Here is a 20,739-nt window from a genome sequence, read left to right on the forward strand (position 1 = left end):
CGTTTTACTCTCAAGGCTCTGGGAAGAGCACTGGGTTGTGCGAGCTTCTGACCATTTTACCTTCTCAGCGGTCCTCTTCCAAAAGCGCTGGGCCTCACACCTACTGAGCTGACACAGCAGAGTCTAATTTTCTGTCTCTGATATTGCGTCTGTATTTGCAAAAGAAAGTTATTCTATTTAAAAATGTTCCTCTATTTTGTGCCTGTTTGGAAAGGCTGATATTTCTTTTCTCTTGTGGTTCTCTTTTCTTCCCCCATTAGCTGTGTTCAGTATCCAAAGAGTATAGGCAATCAAGCTGACTTCAAAACTAGCTAAAAAAAAATTCGTATTTGATGATATGGGTGAATAATCTATATAGATTTGTTTGTAATGAAGGGAAGACTTGGAAGGCCATTTCCAAAACAGTGGTGCTTTTTTTTTTTAAGTTTATTTATTTATTTTGAGGGAGAGAGAGAGAGAGGCAGGGAGTGAGGGAGAGAGAGAATTCCAAGCAGGCTGCACGTTGTCAGCGCAGGGGTTTGAGCTCACAAATCATGAGATCATGACTTGAGCCCAAACCCAGGGTCGGACGCTTCACCTACTGAGCCACCCAGAGGCCCCAACAGTAGTGCTTTTTAAAAACACGATGCTTCGAGTATCCCACTCTGAAAAATCTTCCAATGTTGAAGAACCAGTCCTTAAAATATACAGAGGTCTCTTTTTCTCTCACCCTACCCTTCTAAACCTACTTCACATTTATACCCTGTGCTCGTTCATCCAGCAATTATGCATGGTCTTTGGTCCTTAGGTTACTCAAGGACAAAAGTGGTACACTTATGTCCTGCTTCTCACACACCAAGTATCTTTATATCTACCATTATCCTCTAGTACTGGAAAGAATATGCAGAAAGTTTTCTCTTGAAATATGTACTTTGAAAATATACCTCAGACAGTTCTTCTAGTAGAGGAACTTTTTATGGATTCTGGTTTGAAAACATACTATTTTTGATAACCATGGGAAAATTAGTTAACCCCATCAAACTTCAGTCTCTTTATCTTTAAAATGAGAATAGTAAAGTATATCTTGGAAGGAATATATCTATCATACTAACAGTGTGTGGGAGGCATGGGGAGCTATTATTATTGCTACATGAAATGGCAGCTATTTGTATTATCATCATCATTCATAAAGTCTTCAGCTCAGTGGCTTAGATTTTCTCCATTTCTTCTGTTATGAAGGTTTTTATAAAATGTGTCAATAATTCAGAATTTGGGAAGGGGTATCTATAATATTTTTTAATCCATACATTTATATACATTGTATTTAACAAGAAAAGGTGAAATACTGGGATTTGAAAGACATTGAAACTTCCTAGTATTTCTTTTTTCTCTTTTCTTTCTTTTCTTTTCTTTTCTTTTCCTTTCTTTTCTTTTCTTCTCTTCTCTTCTCTTTTCTCTTCTTTCTTTCTTTCTTTCTTTCTTTCTTTCTCATTATAGAGTATATTAACTACTAAAAAGCTAGATCTGGGTGGGATGTTGATAACTTACACTCAGTGCATCAAAAAATAAACTTATCATCTTTTCTCCCTCCTTACTTCCCCTTTCCTTCCCTCCCTTCCTTTCTTAAATCTCATTCATTCCACATACATTTAAGGCTCACATACCATCGCCAGATAGGATACCAAGGAATGAGTATGTAATCATGAGTAAGATAGTTACGATCCCTGCCCTCATACAATTTACAAACTAGCAAGTAGACACATTTAACAAATGAATTACAGAAACAATTATATCAAAGTAGAGTTGGTGAGTGCAATGAAGAAAAGCTCAGAATTCAGCACAAGTAACTAATGTGCAGAAGATGAAAATCCAACTCAGTCTGGGGAGCACCAATCCAGGAAGGATAAAGTGGGGGTGGGGAGGTTTCTAAGCAGAGTTAACATAGTTTTACCCAGACTCATGCATCTTCTTTTTTATCTGTTTCCTTTCAAACACAATCATCCTCCCAGTCACCCAAGCTTAAAATCTTCACATTATTTTTGATACTTTATTCTCTTTTGCCTCAACAAATAATCAGCTGCCCAATTTTCATGAATCAGCGTGTTCTTTCCTCTATTCTCTTGAATGCCTGAATTCCCATCCTCACGACAGTAGTTATATCCTTCTTTACCATTTTCCTACAGCTGTATGTTTTCTTTCATTCAACACATATTTATGAGCACTTTCTGTGTGCCAGCACTGCTAGTGACGTTACGACAGAATTGAACGTGATAAACATGGTTGTCACAAAGCCTACAAATCGAATTCAGTGCTGTGGATCTGGTGCTATAATCAAGTAGGGGCAGTGTGCTGAGCCCACAGGGAAGGTCTCCTCTTTCTAGAAGGAGAGAGATTTAGACTGAAGCCCATAGGGTGAGTAAGAATAAGCCACGCACAGGTGAGGCAGTTGGATTGTCTAAGGAGCATCCAGTCAGAAGGGAGAGCAGATGCAAGAATTGGAGGGTTGGCATAGATGAAAGTACTGATGTTAAATAGAGGTAACTGGTGTCTATCATCCTAAATAATTTAGACTTTTTCATAAGAGCCCTGGGAGCCACTGAAATGTTCTATGCAAGAGAGTTAAGGCAGCAGAAGCATCTGGGGACTGGAACAAAGGGGGATGCTGAAATAAGATACAAGAACAGGAAAAAGTTTGGTGAGGAAGATGATGAATTCATTTTGTGTTGTTTTGTTTTTCTCCCAACTGGCCCTCTCACCTTCAGTATCTTCCCCTTACATAGCATCCGACCCTCACGCATGCTGCTGCCAGATTAACTCCCTGGAACACACTTCTGATCTCAATTTAAAGAAGTTTAATGACATGTCTGCTCAGGGAATAAAATCTGAATTCCTCACTCTTTTATTCAAAGCTGGTTCCATCTCTGTTTTAAAGCTTGATTTTTAGTGTTGCCCTTTATGTCTTCCTGGCTGTAAGCATATACTCTATGCTCTTGAAGCTCTCCCACAACTGTGCCTTTGTCTTGGGCTCCCTCCCCCTTTCCTATTTGCTTACATACTTAAACCCTCTCCCCCTCAGGTTGTTACTCAGGATAACTTCACTTGTTTCCACTGAGAGTAATTCCCTTTTCTCTGAATCCTCAATATGATTCGATTCACAGTATGTTAGCATTTGTCACCTCCCCCATGTGGTAGAACTACTTAGAGAGGCAAGATGTGAACCCTGCAACTCAATTGCCTGGATTCAGATCCTAGCTCTGACATTTCCTGGCTTGTGACATTGAGCGCATCTCTTAAATTCTCTATGTGTCATTCCTCCTCTGTAAAATAACGTTCCTACTATGTAAGGTATTGTGGGGATTAAATAAGTAAATACTGTAAAAATGCTTAATTTCATGTCTAGCAATAGTGCTATGTAAACATTTGGTATTATCATGCCATTATTTTTATCATTTACACATAACATCCGCTCTTCTAAACTATAACCTGATAACCTAATGCACATTGGATTTATCCTTATGACTTCTAAATCACTTACTGCCTCACACAGAGTAAATAAATAGTGAATTGTGAGTTGGAATCACAATGATTAGTGAATTGTAATTGGACTTTTCAAATACTTTATTTTGTATATAATATTTTCTTTGTTAAATTGACTAAAATAATCATTGACCAAACATTTAACATATTTAAATTTTCTGTGTGTGAAACACATGGAATATATGGAAAAGCATGCCTTTTCTGATTTTACATTGATTCAGGAAGACCTCCCCCCATACAGTTAACTGCAGTATAAGATAAAGTAAAAAAGTATACAGTCAAAATGTGATAAGGGGAATTCAGAGAGAGTGGGTGGAACAATCAGAAAAGAATTCACTGAGATAAGATATAATTATACTGCAGTGAGAATGGTCACTTTTAGAACAAAGCATGCATAAATCAACTCTCCTAATGGTATTAGCCAAACTTTATTGAATGCTCAACGTAGCAGGCACTATGTTTATCACATTCAAACTTCAAAACAGTACCACCTAGAAGTATTAGTGTTGTGTTCATTTTAAAGATGGGAAAACTGAGGCATAGCAAGGCAATGTTAAGTAATTTGTCAAAGCCACACGACTAGTAAGGAAGAGAACCAGGATTGGAACCCAGGGAGACTGGATTCAGAACCTGTGTTTCTCTACTACAAAATTAGGAGTTCTACTTCACTATTGCTGAACCATTTCTAACAATATATTTTATTAAGTTCAACAGAATTTCACTTTCTATGATTTTTAAGCTTATACCTCATCTGTAGATACTGAAAAAATGGACTATTATTCTTTCATTTATTTCTGACCGACTCAATCTCTCATTAATTCTTCCTCTAATTCTTCATCTGTGAAATAAAAGTTGGAAGCTAGAACAGTAGTTCCTGAATAATTCAAGAGCAATTTTTTCCTTCAAAATAAAAAGATATGCAAACTTGTATATTACATTGGTCACCTTTGCTTATTCATTCCCTTATCCATTGCTTGGTGTGCAATGGAAAACTTTGCAATAAGTCACAGGATTTTTCAGCTTCCAAGAATCTACTGTGCTAGAATAATCTTTAGAACCATTTCTAGTGGAAACATTTGAGCTTTTGTATATTCTAGACTTTAGGTCTCTCTCTCTCTCTCTCTCTTTCTCTCTCTCTCTCTCTCTAGTTTCTAATGTGTCATTTCTCTGTGCCATTAGAAGGAACACATGTGATCCCCTAATCCCTTAATCTTCTATCAAGTTTTCTCTATTTGTTTTTTTTCTTCCTAAATTTTCACTTCTTCCTAAGGCTCAGATTCCTTACTAAACAATACAGCCTCTTTTGCAGAACTTATAATTACTATCAGACCCTTGTGTAAAGGAACTATTTCTAAAATATGTGAGCTAAATAAAACTTAGAATATGCATTTACAGAATTTTAACTTGTTTTGTGAAAATAATCCATAAAAGAACTGTTTTTTATGTATCAATTTTTGGATGACTCCAAATACTTTCCTGGTATATTGAATTTTAAAATAACATCTTTATCTCTATCCTCAGCGTAGACCTAGTAAATTAGAATATTAAAGGCAAATACCACATATACACAAAGCAACATTATCTCAGGGCCACACCTATTTTTACCTTCCTTTGATTTCTTCATAATACCAGCCTTTTTCCCACTCCTTGAGAATGTAATTCTAATGGTATTGGAAGTACTTAGTTTAATATCTTCATATGGTAGAACTACTTGGGAAATACCAGCAGAGAGTTATAGGTAATGCCATTCTTGGCCCTGCTGGAGAGTGGGGCTTCATTTGTAAGATATCAGTGAGAAGATGTCAGCACCCACCCCATGTCCCCCAGCCATGCTTTATGTTTCCCAATATTTACATCTTTAGGGTAGAAAAATGTAAAATAACACTCAGGGTTTTAGGGGTGAGTATTTGAGGAGTTTTTTCTGTTATGATGACCTTGTTTTCAGCAAAATCAGTTCAGGGCAGCTGCTCTAACATCAAAGTCTACATTTTTCTCAACAACATTTATTCTTTGGATTGCTTAAGTGGGGCCAAACCAATTCCTATTCTATGAGGGCTTGTTCAAAACCAAAATACCAGTAGCGTATGAAAGGTAGCACATACAGTGCCTTGCACATGCCTTTTGACCACCCCTGAAGTGGCCACGTGTTCTTTGTACCCCACTGAACCTGCACAGATGCTCAGACAGCACCTGTTACATTAATACAACTCCTCACCTCCGGGTCTCTCTTTTTCTTATTAGCCTTTGTGTCTACAGCTTCTAGTAGAGTGTCTGGCTCCTGGTAAATGCTTCATTAATATTTACTCGATGAAAACTCTGGAGTGAGAAGAGAGGAGTTAGTGAAGCAATTGAGCCAAGTACTAAGTGGAGAAAGTACTACAGAGTGGGAGATTGGGCTAATCCTCTCAGGGCTAGTTCAGACTGGGGAAAGGTACTGCCAGAAGTGTGGAGGTGGGAATCAGCAAGGCTCCAGCGAAGTATCATAATGGAGGCCAGCCTGGCTGGCCCTCTGGGGAAATAAAGAGCGTTAGGTTTGAATGTACCACAGGCTTAGAGACAATTGATAGAAACTCCTGAAAGTTAAAAGTTAAGGAACTTAGGTTTGATTGGAAAACAATAGGGAGACTCTACAGTCCTTTGATATGGACAATGAATGATCAAAACAATATAAAGTTTTGTTCAAAAAGATGTGTGCTTATGTTAAAATTCATATGTGTTAAACATCAGATTATGAAACACTGATTTTAGTCTATGGGTCATCAGTTGATCCTGAAGGTCTCTTTCTTTCTCTTCTCATCCCACAGGTTGTTATTTTGTACTTTGAGCCAAGCACATTTCGCTGTATTCTCCTAAGATGGGTCCGTCTTCTTGGTTTTGCTACTGTTTATGGAACTGTCACTCTCAAGCTTCACAGGTACATTATGTTTCCTAAGTTTTCATTCCCAGGAGAGGATCAAAGTGTCTTGGCATGTCATTGCAAGCTGGGTCAGCCACATAAATGGTTTAATTTCAAGAATTGAGATAGCAAGATGATATATATTTTTCATTTTCAGGGCAATATTATGAAGAATCTCTAGGAGAATCTTTAATACAACTGAATTTGAACAACATGCTTTAATAAAATATGCCATTAGGTATGAAAATTTTAATTCTGAATAAAAAATAGTTTAGAATGAATGCAAGACAGTATTTACTAGCTAAGAATAGGAAGGAAGACAAAGACAGTACCGCTGAAATAATAGTCCAGGTCCCGAGCTACCAAAGAATCCTTACATAGTAGAACTCAGCAATATGCTTACTTGACATAAACTACTGTTCTTCATTCATCAATCACATGCCCCAGGGTGATCGGCTGATATTCTATCAGTGAATTTCAAAAAAAAAAAATGGTGTTCTTGACTTTCCTCCTTAACCAGCGTGCTCTAGTGATTATCAACCTTGTAAATTAGATAATAGTATGAATTCTTTTATACTTAGTTTCAAAACCACCTACTTTTCTTAATGTATATGATAAATAGGAAGAAGAAATAGGCAATATAATATATTATCTGTGCACAAAAAGGTTTCCCATGCCTCCTCTTTGCAAGCTCTCTCAATGCAGTGGTGCCAAAGACCATCAGAGAGAGATCGTAATTTCTCCTGCACGATAAATCTGCAGCCCTGTAGAGGAAAACCTTTATGCTGATTAGCTTTAAAGTCATTTTTATAACCATAGGAAACCATTCATATTTCCATGTTAATTTGATCGTGTTTCTCAATAAAAGTATTTTAATATGGCTCAGAAAGCAGCTTATCTTAGAGCTATAATATGTGTTATATTTATCTTTAAATGTTCCCCTTTCAATCTTAAAATGTGATCATTGTATTGTCTATTACACAAGAAGCTCCATTTCTTTTTCTGGTTGTTGCTTTTTGTTCTGTTTTGTTTGTTTGTCTTGTTTCATTTTTACTTATTTACTGGGAATGCTCCAGACTGTCTTTTCAGAATAAATGTAAATATCCTTAACTCTCAAGATTCCTTTCTTTTATATATGTCCTATAGTACACAGCACATTGGACTGGGTTTTAGGAAATCCAGCTTAAATCTCAGTTCAGCCTCTAACTCTAGGAAAGCATAGGCTTCTATTTCCTATAAATGGAAAGGATTGGACAAATCTCTACTGTTCTTTCTGACATTCGCTTTATTCTTCCCACACCACAGCACGCTTTGCTATTGTGTTCTCGTAGTCTCCAAGTGTCTTCCAGTTTTCATTCCTTATATGATAGCTGTTTTCAGCTGGTGTTCACCAAAGAAAATGAGTAATCATTGTTATTGCTTATAACAGACAATAAGCCTTCTAGAAATCCTGAGAGAAAGGATGATCTCTTGAGATTTAAAAATTATCTTTCTCCCTGTGAGTCTAACACTTGGCATCTCTTGGGTTCTTTATTATGTAATACAGTTTGTTTATTTAATTATCTTCTTCATTTTTACCTAATTTACTTTCTTTTTGAAATGAGGGTCTTACCATTAAATCCCCACCTCTTCACACAATGGCTGATACATTGGAGGTGTTTAATACACATTAGTCGATGATTGAATGAATAAAAATGTCAGATGCAGCCTTGAAAGCTGCTTCCAACAGTTCTCTCCACACATAATGCATTCATTCATAGGCCCCTGACTCACTGTATGTCCCCAAGTATCTAGACCATATAACTCTGGTCTGTAAGAGGCTGTTTGGTGGGATGCAAATATAGTATTAAATAGCACTGAATCATGTAATGAGAAAATTACTTCCATTTAGGTTCTCTTTCCATCCTTCTGATTATATCCAAGAGAAAAATTAGTGTGGAGCCAGTAGGTCTCTGACACCTGCCAAACAGTTTCTAATCCTCCTTTGCAACAAAGAATAGATCAAGCTTTGGGCTCAGAGCTGTGCACTGCAGTGCTGTCTGGATATAACCTATTAACTCTCTCATTGCACTTGTATACTTACTTTCTGTTTCTGGATTATTGGTTCTTCATTGAAAGTAGCAATATAAAGTTTCCTTTAAAATATTTTATTTTATTTTTTTTTTTTTTTAAATTTTTTTTTCAACGTTTATTTATTTTTGGGACAGAGAGAGACAGAGCATGAACCGGGGAGGGGCAGAGAGAGAGGGAGACACAGAATCGGAAACAGGCTCCAGGCTCTGAGCCATTAGCCCAGAGCCCGACGCGGGGCTCGAACTCACGGACCGCGAGATCGTGACCTGGCTGAAGTCGGACGCTTAACCGACTGCGCCACCCAGGCGCCCCTCCTTTAAAATATTTTAAAGCAATAAATAGAAAATGATTTAAAGAATGTATAGCTTGTACGCAGACCTAGGCAGAAATCTTGAGTGGGGTCTGCAAATGATTGGAATTTGAGAAACTAGATTAGTTCATCATTCTTTTGTTTAAAGACTGGAATTAAAGCTCTATCTTTCTATGTATCTCTAGAAGTCATTGTAGTGAAGAGTTACCCCCACTGAAGTCTAAATTGAATAGAAACTGTTTCTAACTTAATGAGCTGAGTTATTCTTATCCTGTCTGAAACATATGGCTTCATATTATATTCTGGTTTTTTTCCATATTGTTTAAATTGAACTGATTCCAGTATTGTTTAAGTCTATAAAACTGAACAGTTAGTATCCAAGAAGAATGTGAACAACCCAATGAAAGTGACGGCTGAACCAGCTTTGTATTCTCCATCCTTAGTTGTGCATCTTGCCCATATTTATATATTTAGATATTTGTTAAGTGAATGAATGGGTTATAGTGAATGGAGCAGCTAGGGGTGTCTTTGGTTGGTATCTTTTAGATTCAAGCAACATGTGGCCCTGAAGAAATGACTTCTAAGATTTTGTAGTAACATGATAAAGAGGAAAGACATAAATCCTAACAAATCCAAATTTGAATTTTAATCCTATTTACAAAACCAAAAATAAATTATGTTAACATCTGAAAATCAGTTATCTCACTTCACTTGTAAAGTTGTTGTAAAGATTAAATATGATTGGAATATATGTAAATATATCAAGGGGGAGGGGTTGCTATGGCTAAATTAAGCAAAAAGGAAATTCATTGGAAGGATAGAAAGTCACAGAACTAGGCTTTAGAGAACCTGACCCAAGGTAGATTGAGGAATCAAGACAGCATAGTGAATGCCATATATCATTTTCACAGAAACTTCATTTTTCATTTCAAGATTTTTTTAAAGGTAAACCCAACTCTTTAGGCAGAAAAGTCTAAGGAAATTATCAGTACAGACATATAAGATGAATGTTATAGTCGCTTGAGAATAGGACAGGCAAAAAAGACCTGAGTTTTTGTTTTATTTCAGTCACTTCCCCCAAGGCTTAGTAATAGAACATTTCTTTCTCCATCTCCTGGTTTCTCATTGATTGATTGTAGTGTTTACAGAATTCCAGTATCTCAGAAAACTTGAAGCAAATGTGAAAAAGGAACAAGATCTCTCTCACTCTGTCACAGAGATGATACTGTTAGCCTGGGATGGGGACTTCAAAGTTCCATGTACTTTTACCAAATCTTCTACTTTTTAATTTAGTGGTGTCTCCCCACATTTGAGACTCACGCAGTCAAAGACTACAATGCCAAACCAAAGGATCACTAACACATGATGGAGATAAAAAGCAGACCAACTTTTAGTTGTCCTTATTATTGCCTTAAATTATCTATAGGCAAATCAGTCCCTTTGTTACCTACACCCTAGGGCAAACCAGTCCCACTGCCCCACCTTCAGGCAGTGCAATTTATTCGAACCTGAAACTATTTGTTCCTTTTTGGAGAAAGAAAGAAGGAAGAATGATCATGTTTTAGCTTGCTTAATATGGATCAAAAGGGAAAATAGTGCTGGAGTAGGAAAAAATGAAGGAGTTTCATTGATAAAAAGGAGTTTCCTTCAGGAACCATACATATGTTTGACTTGGGACATGAATGATGTAAGACAGATCTAAAAGAACATCTAGCACCTCCATGGATGTGTGTGTTCACAGATTACTTGCTAAGTTAAGTTGGTTTAAGAAAATTGGGAAGGCAGTATCTCTAGGTGCAGAAAAGCCAAGTATAATTTCAGGAGGCAAAACGAGGAAATGTTTTAAAGGAAAGGAGGTGGAAAGAGATTAAGAAACTTAATGCTAAAGGAACATTTTCCTATTCCCTATAATATGGTTTCTGGAGACAAATTGCTGTGTTCCTTTTTCCAAGGCTTATCAAGGAAAAAACAAAAGACTTTGTTGTACTATATTTAAAATGAATATTTAAGCAAGCTGTGAAAAAGCCTTCTTCTGGGTCTGGATGAGGGATTTTCACTTCATACATTATTCAGTATTCCTTGCTCTAGATACAACACAATACATAGCAGTTTTCTCTACTGTGCTCATTAGCACCAAATATTTACACTTTGTGAGAAGGGTTTTATTTTATTTTATTTTATTTTATTTTATTTTATTTTATTTTTGGTTGTTTCCTAGTAAATTTTGAAAAGTGACTGGATGATATTTATATTTATTTATTTTATGTATTCTTTAAAAGGATACATAAAATACAGTAAGGTATGTTAAATTTTTGAAAGAGCAAAAGAAAGAAAAGCAAGTGTGGGACTATATAAAGAAGCTAAGAGCTTGTAATAAGATGAAGGTTTCCTTCTTTAGCTTAACTTATGATAACCACTGGCTGGCAGGCAATTTGAGATAGGAACTTAGGCAAATTAGACTGTCTATTAGCTGCAGAACCATCTGCCTTAACAGACCATTGAGCAAGGTGTTGGTTAGACCTCATTTATGAAAGCCAAAAAAATAACAACTTTTGTTCTTAGGTGGCTGAGCAAATGCCTCTGGGCATACACAAGATTACTCTAAAACTCTTGCAGTTAACTCCAGCTCACAGATGAATGATATTGAAGGTCCCAAATCATGGTCCATAGGGGTTTGAATATGAAATAGTTTCAAAATGGTTTTAGCCAGTTGCCCACCTCAACCAAAATAATGTCTCAATTAAACATCCTTTGAGCATGTAACCACGGACATTGCATTTTGACTAGGAAATGGGAAGAGTTTGCCATATGGAATATGATAATGATGACGATTTCAGGTCCTCCTTTCTGCTGAGTTCACTGTGATTTATCATCTTTTCCGGCTGCCTACTCTGGATTTAGAATACCTTCACATGGAGAATTACTCATAGTAACATTTCTTGAGAACCATATTGTCTCAGAGAAAAGGAACTCATAAGCTTCTGAGGAAGGTCTCTTTTCCTGTTAGAGTTATATTTGGACAATGTTAAAGAAAAAAATTATTCTGACACTCATTAAAGAATGGTGAGACAGACTCCATTCAGGGGTCAATGACAATGGAGTTTTACAGCAGGAGAGAGAGATTGGGCTCAACTCTGAAGATAACAAGGAATAGTGGAGATTAACAGTTAGGGAGCAGTGGATGGAAAACTACTAAGAGAAAGCATCAGAGGCAAAGGAGAATTTCTTGCTAAACCAATTTGATAGGAGTCTTGACAAAGGCAAGCCAAGGTGGTCTCAGATATCAAGGGTGGGAGATTCTCCCAAAACTGACTTAGTAAGAATCTTGCTACAATTGGGCAGTGTAAAGAAAAGGGAAATCCAAAGAGAATTTACTTCTGCTTTTTTCTCTTTTACTGTGTGGATTAAAACAACAACACACCTTGAGCTTCTATGTATTTTGAAACCTACTATCTCAGGAATTTGTTGCAAATTGAAATTTAGGCATTTATAAATTACAGAGAATATAGTCATTACACAAAATTTAATTAGTAATTGAAGCAATTATATCCTTTTATTGGAATAATTGAAACTTAATTTTAGGAAAAACAAACAAAAAGACAAGGGAAGTCCAAAGATTGGGCCCAGTCGAGCAGAAGGTTCAGAAGAGCCTGGCTAAAGTTTGATTAAACAGAGACTCTTTGTTAATAGAAAACTAAGTAAGTTCCAAATTCAAAGAAAGTTACTTAGCTTCAGAGGCAGACTACCAAATACCCGAGACTTTACCTTCTATACCCACACTTTGCATTTACTGGAAAATAACTGGGTGCTGTACAGGAAAATGACATGCTTAGGATGAAAATTTAGAAAATAAGTTTCAAATTCATGTTTCAGAACTATGTCTAATACTGGCATTTTAAGAGGTTTGGGGAAAAAATTAGATTTGTAAATAATTTGACTTTCTCTTTACCTGTTTCTTAGTTCATTGAGTGCCAACCTAGGTAGGCTTTGTGAGATTAAGATTGAAACAGTTTCCCTAGAGATATTTTTACCATTTTAAATTATTTGCAATGAAACAGGAAAGATCAAAAGACATTTGGCTCTTAACAATATAAATTTACCTCATGATTTCATTAATTCAAGAAACATTGGCATGGAATGCACCATAAAGACTCACACTAATGCACAGAACTATTTGCGTGCTTTCCTGATTCTAACTAACTTTCAGAAAGTGTGTGGTTACATACCTTAGCTTTGCAAGCCCTACATTTCTGTCATTCTGATCACTCATATGCTTGGAAGGACCTAGAAAAAGTGAGGCCTTGAAAACCTGAGAAATAAGCAAATTGTGTCCTTTCACTTGTCCTTCCTATACTCATCTCCCCTTTCTTGGCGTACTTGTAATCCGTCCACAGCTGTCTTGAGACTGAGTCCTGTGGGACTTTGTATACAGCTAGTCCTTATGAATGGCTCCGCAGAAACCATGAAAATAGAGTCCCCTAAGCTCCAAGGAGTTACTCTTTGATTATAAAATCTCCAGCTGGAGGATAAGACAATTCCCTCTGCTCCTTCCTCCCCATCCTGCCCCTTCTAATGACTTCACGCTGCCCTGTCTGGCTTCCTACAGGACCCAAAGGTTTGGCCCAGCTGAATGGCCCTAAATATTGTTAATTATGTTGGTATATTCTTGTCACTTTCAGAAGCTAATTAAGGGTTGTTGGCTTGAATAGCTTCATTTATGAATTAATATGCTCAATTTAATCTACTTATAGGAAATAAAAGACTTGGGATATGTAAGCATATTGATAAAAGATGTCTTTTATTAACTAGAGGTCTGTATTCATACAGAACCTTTAACATCAATGAGCACCTTTTCAGTATAATTAGAAATAAAAACAAAATTCATTTTTTAATTTTTCTACTTTTCAGAACATATTAAATATTAGACATGAATAAAATGGGAACATTTCTCAGAAAACTAAAGAGATTTAAAGCGTCACTTATTTTGTCTGACTTCAGATGTCCTACTTGATTTTTTGTGATGCGTAATTTTTAAATACCCTTTATTGTATAATATCTACATTCAAAGCTTTTTAATATTAAACTCCTTTTTTTGTTTTTGAGATTATATATATATATATGTGTGTGTGTGTGTGTGTGTGTGTGTGTGTATATATATATATATATATATATATATATATGGGGGCTCTAATTTCTAATCACAGCAGGAGCATTTTATGTCAAGATTTCTGGAAATAGGTTTGAATTAGAGTATATAGTTTAGGGGCTATGTGCCACATTGGAAACATGGGATGTTTTTTATTGCCTGGATTGTATGGTGTCACCTTGTATATGTGTGTGTGCAATTCTCTGTGTGTTCCTTAACATTAAAATGCCAAATAAGAGCCCATCTGGTAATTCAGAATTAGTACTTCTTGGACTATAGTTGATAAATACTTTATCCTAATGTTCTTTGTTAGAGACTGTAAGCCCTCAAGTGGAAATATTTCTCTTCCTCATGTGAAGTACATGTGAGAGAATAAGTGGGAAATGAGATTAATTCATTCATGTAGCAAAAAGAAGGGCAGCCAGGCTTTAAAGTCCACAGTGAGTGCTCACAGCAGCAGCACATGCACTAAAATTGGAAGGATGCAGAGAAGGTTAGCACGGCCCCTGTGCAAGGGTGACATGCAAATTCATGAAGCTTCCACACTTTTGACTAACAATGTGCTGTAATAAATATATTAACTAAACATCAAAAAAATTTTAAATTTCTTGGGGCGCCTGGGTGGCTCAGTCAGTTAAGCATCCGACTTCGGCTCAGGTCATGATCTCACAGTTCGTGAGTTTGAGCCCCGCGTCCTGCTCTGTGCTGACAGCTCAGAGCCTGGAGCCTGCTTCACATTCTGTGTCTCCCCCTCTCTCTGCCTCTTCCCTGCTCATGCTGTGTCTCTCTGTCTCAAAAATAAATAAACATTAAAAAAATTTTTTTTTAATTTTTTTTTTTTAATTTCTTAAAAAATAAATAAATAATAAAGGCCACAGTGAGACAGTCTGCTTCTGCAAGCTGTTTGCTGCCATCTGCCTGCCGTTGTCTGGGCCCAGAGACAGGGGCTCGGCTGATGTTATTACGTGGACACACCTATGTCCTTCCTGATGCGCCATCCACTCACTCACCTGGCCTCTGGTTACTCCTCTGCCCCTCCCCCAGCATTTACAAGTGTCCACTCCCAAATACCTGAGTTGTGTTTACGTTTTCATTCAGCTCAAAATAATTTCTACTTTGAATTATTCTTTGACCCACAGGTTATTGGTTATTTAGTTTGCAAATATTTGAGAGATTTTCCATAAATCCTTGTTTTTGATTTCTAATTTAATTCTGTTCTGGTCAGCCCACATTCCTTGTATGACTTGAATCCTCTTAAATTTATTGAGACTCATTTTATGGCCCAGAATATAATCTATCTTGGTAAATGTTCCACGGGCACTTGGAAGAATGTGTCTTCTGTGGTTTTGTGGTTGTTTAATAATTTTGTTCATCTTTTATATCCTTATTAATTTTCTCTCTACTTGTTCTATTGAGAGAATAGTTGGAAATTTCATATTTGCCTGTTTTTCCTCACAGTTCTTTCAGTTTTTACTTCAGATATTTTGAAGTTCTGTTCTTAGATGCATAAACATTTGGAGTTGTTCGGTTCTATTCATAGGACATGGATTCATGTCCTATCCATAAGGATTGACTCCATTATGAAATGACCTTCATTGTCCCTGGTAATATTCTTTGCTATAAAATTTACTTTGTCTGATATTAATATAACCAGTTTTTATTTCTTTTGATCAGTGTTAGCATGTTATATCTTTTTCCCCATTATTTTAACTTTAAACCTTTTGTTTTATATTTATTTTTAAAAATGATTTTTTTAATGTTTATTTATTTCTGAGACAGAGAGAGACAGAGCATGAGCAGGGAAGGGGCAGAGAGAGAGGGAGACACAGAATCAGAAGCAGGCTCCAGGCTCTGAGCGGTCAGCACAGAGCCCGATGCAGGGCTCGAACTCACAAACCATGAGATCATGACCTGAGCCGAAGTTGGTCTCTCAACCAACTGAGCCACCCAGGCGCCCCAAACCTTTGTTTTACATTTAATGTGCATTTCTTGCAGAAAGCTTATGGTGGGGACTTGCATCTTTAAGTCTAATCTGACAACCTCCGTCTTTTAATTTGTGTATTTAGACTACTTTCCTTTAAACATGGCTATTGTTAAGCTTGTGATTTTAGATAGTATTACCTGTATAATACTTTCTAACGTGTCATTGGCTTGCTTGGCCTCTGGTTATCCTAATGTCCATCACACAGAATTCACATGTGTCCAGTCCAAAAGACTGGATTTGAGCTAACAAGGAATTTAACACTAGAAGCTCAACTATTCTAGAAATTCTTAGGTAATGCAAAGTACCAAAACTGACTCAAGAAGAAATAGAAAATCTAAACAAATCTGAAACAAGTAAAGACATTGAAATTACTAATCAAAAATCTTCCCCTCCCGCCCCTCCCATCCCCCACATACCAGTACTGGAAGGCTTCACTGATGAGTTATATCAATGATATAGAGAATAATTAACACTAATTCTTTGCAAACCATTCTGAAAAATAGATAAGGCAACACTTCCTATTCATTGTAAGAGGCCAATGTTACCCTGATACCAAAAATAAATAAACATATCACAGGAAAACAAAACTACAGACCGATATCTCTTATGAATATAGACATAAAAATCTCAATCCAGACAGAATCCAGCAACCTCTAAAAAGGATCATACATCACGACCCGGTGGGATTTAGACCATACAAAAATCAATCAATGTCATAGAGTACATTAACATAATGACAAAACCACATGATCATCCCAACAAATGCAGACAAAGCATTTGACAAAACTCCAACACACTCTCATGATAAAACACTCTACATCCTTGGAATGGAAGGGAACTTCCTCATCCTGATAAAAGTTATCTATGAAAAACCCACAGCTGACATCATGCTTAATGATGAAGGACTGAAGTCTTTACCCCTTAAAGTCTTTACCCCTTGTTCCTAAGATTAGGAACAAGACAAGAATGTTTGCTCTTGCTACTTCTAGCCAACATTGTCCTAGAAGTTCTCACCTGAGCAGTTAAGCTCCAAAAAGAAATAAAAGATATCTAGATCGGAGAAAGAAGTAAAACTGTTTCCAGATAACATGATCTTCTGTAGAGAAAATCCTAAGGAATCCACCAAAAACTATTAGAATTAATAAGCAGGTTTAGCAATGTTGCAGTGTACAAGACAGACATGCAAAAATCAGTTGTATTTTACACACTAGCCACAGACTAACACTGAAATTAAGGGGAAATTTTCATTTACAATAGCATAACCATAAAATATGTAGGAATAAGTTTAACAACAGAACTGCTAGAAAGGTACCCTGAAGACTACAAAACACTGTAGAATTAAAGAAGACCTAAATAAATGGAAAGACATCCCTTGTTCATGGTTTGGCAAGTTCAGTATTTTCAGATTTCTATCTTTCCTAAATTGAATCAGCCTAATTCCTATTAAAATCCCAGCTAACTTTTTTGTGGAAATTGACAAGCTGGTTCTAAAATTCGTATGGAAATGAAAAGGAACTAGAATAGCCAAAACAATCTTAAAAAAGAAGAAGAAAGTTGGAAGACTCACACTTCCTGATTTTAAAACTTACTTCAAAGCTACAGCAAGAGGAAGAGGCACACAGATCAATGCCAAGTTTCTCCAGGCCAAAGAATGAGGTTGGACCTCTACTCTACACCATTTACAAAAATTAATTCCAAATGGATAAAAGACCTAAATGTAAGAGCTAAAGCTATAAAACTCTTATAAGGAAACACAAATATTCATAGTCTTGGAGAGAAACCTAAAGCACAAGCAAAAAAAGAAAAAAAGTAGATAAGCTGGACTTTATCAAAATGAAAAACATTTGTGCATCAAAGGATACTATCGAGAAAGTAACAAAATAACAGGGGTGCAAGGATAGGCAAAATGGGTGAAGGGTAGTGGGAGATACAGGCTTCCAGTTATGCAAAGAATAAGTCACAGGAATAGAAGGTACAGGGAATATATATATCAATGATATTATAATAGCATTATATGGTGACAGATGGTAGCTACACTTGCAGGGATCATAGCATAATGTATGAACTTGTCAAATTACTATATTACACACCTAAAAGTAATGTAACATTGTGTATCAACTATGCTTCAATAAAAAAAGTGAAAGAATGAAGGTAAAAATCATATCAGCTCAATAGGTGCAGAGTAGTATTTGACAAATTCAACATCCATTGATGATAAAAACTCTCAACAAAGCAGATCTAGAGGGAATGTACTTAAACATACTAAAGGCCATATATGATCACAAAACCACAGTTAACATTGTACTCAGTTGTGAAAAGCTGAAAAACTTTTTTCTAAGATCAGGAACAAGACAAGGATGCCCACTTTTACTGCTTTTATTCAACATAGTATTGGAAGTCGTAGCCAGAACAATTAGGCAAGGAAAAGAAATAAAAGGCATCAAAACTGGAAAAGAAGTAAAATTGTCACAACTTGCAGATGACATGATATATATAGAAAATCCTGAAGACACCACCAAAAATCTATTAGAACTAATAAATGAATTCAGTAAAGTTGTAGGATATAAAATAAATATACAAAAATCTGTTGTGTTTCTATACACTAATAACAAACTATCATAAAGAGAAATTAAGAAATAGTTCCATTTAAAATTGCATCAAGAAGAATAAAATACCCAGGGATAAATTTAACCAAGAGACCTGTACACTGAAAACTATAACACATTGATGAAAGAAATTGCAGACACGAACAATTGGAAAGAACGAAGCTGGAGGCATCATGCTCCCTAATTTCAAAAGATATTACAAAATTACGGCAATCAAAACACACAGAGGTGGCACAGAAGACCATTCGGAAATCAACCCATTGACATATGGTGAATTAATTTACAACAAAGGAAGCAAGAATGGGAAAAGGATAGTCTCTTCAATAAACGGTGCTGGGAAAACTGGACAGCCACATGCATAAGAATGAAACTGGACCACTATCTTACACTATACACAAAAGTTAACTCAAAATGGATTAAAGATTTGAATGTAAGACCTGAAACCATGAAACCCCTGGAAGAAAACATAGGCAGTAAGATCCCTGATATCAGTCTTAGCGATGAATTTTGAATCTGATTCCAAACACGAAAGCTTTTATAAAGCAAAAATAAACAACTGGGACTACATCAAAATAAAGAGGTTCTGCTCAGCAAAGGAAACCATCAACAAAATGAAAAGGCAGCCTACTGAATGTGAGAAAATGTTTGCAATTCATATACCTGATAAAGGGTTTAATAATCCAAAATATATTTAAAAACTCATAGAACTCAATAACAAGTGTGCCTGAGTGGCTCAGTCAGTTGAGCATCTGATTCTTGGTTTTGGCTCAGGTCAGAATCTTACAGTTCATGGTTTTAAGCCCTATGTGGCTCTGCCCTGGCAGTGCAGAGCCTGCTTGGGATTTTTTTTTATAATAGCCCCAAATTTGAACCAACTCAATGTCCAGCAACAGAAAAATGAATAAGCAAGTTGTTCTGAAGTGATGGAAGTGTGGGTTATATAAGCTGTTGCATTCATCAAAAGTCATTGTTTTGTGCACTGATTTGTGTATTTTGTTCTGTGTAAATAAATTTAACTTTAAGGAAAGAACTGGAAGTTCAGTTGCTTGAGCATCCAACTCTTGGTTTCGGCTAATATCGTGATCCCAGGGTCGTAGGATAAAGCCCCGCATCCATCTCTGTGCTGAATGCGCTCTCTCTCTCTGTGTCTCTCACTCTAAAATTAAAAAAAAAAAAAAAACCTGCACACCAAAAAAAAGTGAAACGAAAACCCACGGAATAGGAGAAAATATTTGCAAGTCTGATAAGGGTCTGATATTCAGTATATGTAAAGAAGTAATACAACTCAACGACTAAGGGACAAACAATACAACTTTAAACATGGGAATTGAATTGAATAGAATAGACAATTTTCCAAAGAAGATATACAAATGGCCTATACCTACATGAAAAGATGCTTAACTTTTCACTAGTCATTTGAGATATCACATTCAAACCACAATGAGATTGTACTTCAAACCCATAAAGATGGCTATAATCAAAAAGTCTTCTTTTTTTTTTTTAATCGTCAAAAAGTCTTAAAATAACAGTATTGGTGAGGATGTGCAGAAATTGAAAACCTCATACATTGCTGGTGGGATTGTAAAATGGTACAGCCATGTTCTGAAACAATTTTGTTCCTCAAAATATTAAACATAAAGTTACCATATCACCCAACAGTTCCATTCTTAGGCGTATATCCATGAGAATTGAAAATACATGTCCAAACAGAAAAAAATATATACAACAAATTTTCATAATAAGATTATTCATGAAAGTCAAAGATTAGAAAGAACCCAAGTGTTTATCAGCTGATGAATGGATAAACAATCCATGGTTTATCTGTACAATGAAATATTATTCAGTGGAAAAAGTAATGAAGTGTATTCATTAATGCTACATAGTCTATGATGTCATTTACGTGAAATATTCAGAATATTTCATAATAGACAAATTTGTACAGATGTAAAGTAGATTCGTGGTTGCCAGGGTCTAGGGGAAAAAGAAGAATGAGGAGTAACAATTGAGTATGAGGTTTCGTTTTGGGGTGATGAAACTGTTCTGAAATTAGATAGGGGTTATGATGCACATTTTATGAATACACTAAAACAACTGAATTTTATAAATTTATAAAAGTCAAATTTACCATATTTACCATGTCTCATAAATTTACCATAAGATGAAGAATTTTATGGTATATGAGTTATATCTCTGAAAAGGAATTATTCA

The 20,739-nt window shown here is 36.0% G+C and overlaps 1 protein-coding gene and 1 non-coding gene across 2 annotated transcripts in view; both read left to right on the plus strand.

Annotated features, from left to right (window-relative positions):
• The window catches only part of GPR158 (G protein-coupled receptor 158), a 426,697-nt gene that overhangs the window by 360,082 nt on the left and 45,876 nt on the right, over positions 1-20,739 (plus strand). Inside the window, exon 6 of the mRNA XM_045462585.1 lies at positions 6,321-6,430. Coding sequence (XP_045318541.1) covers positions 6,321-6,430 — 110 coding nt within the window. The remainder of the gene's footprint in view (positions 1-6,320; positions 6,431-20,739) is intronic.
• On the plus strand, positions 14,386-14,492 carry LOC123592276. Its single transcript, XR_006709674.1, has one exon. It is a non-coding gene; the product is annotated as a U6 spliceosomal RNA (small nuclear RNA).

The sequence above is a fragment of the Leopardus geoffroyi genome, chromosome B4 (genome assembly GCF_018350155.1).
Source record: "Leopardus geoffroyi isolate Oge1 chromosome B4, O.geoffroyi_Oge1_pat1.0, whole genome shotgun sequence".
NCBI lineage: Eukaryota > Metazoa > Chordata > Mammalia > Carnivora > Felidae > Leopardus > Leopardus geoffroyi.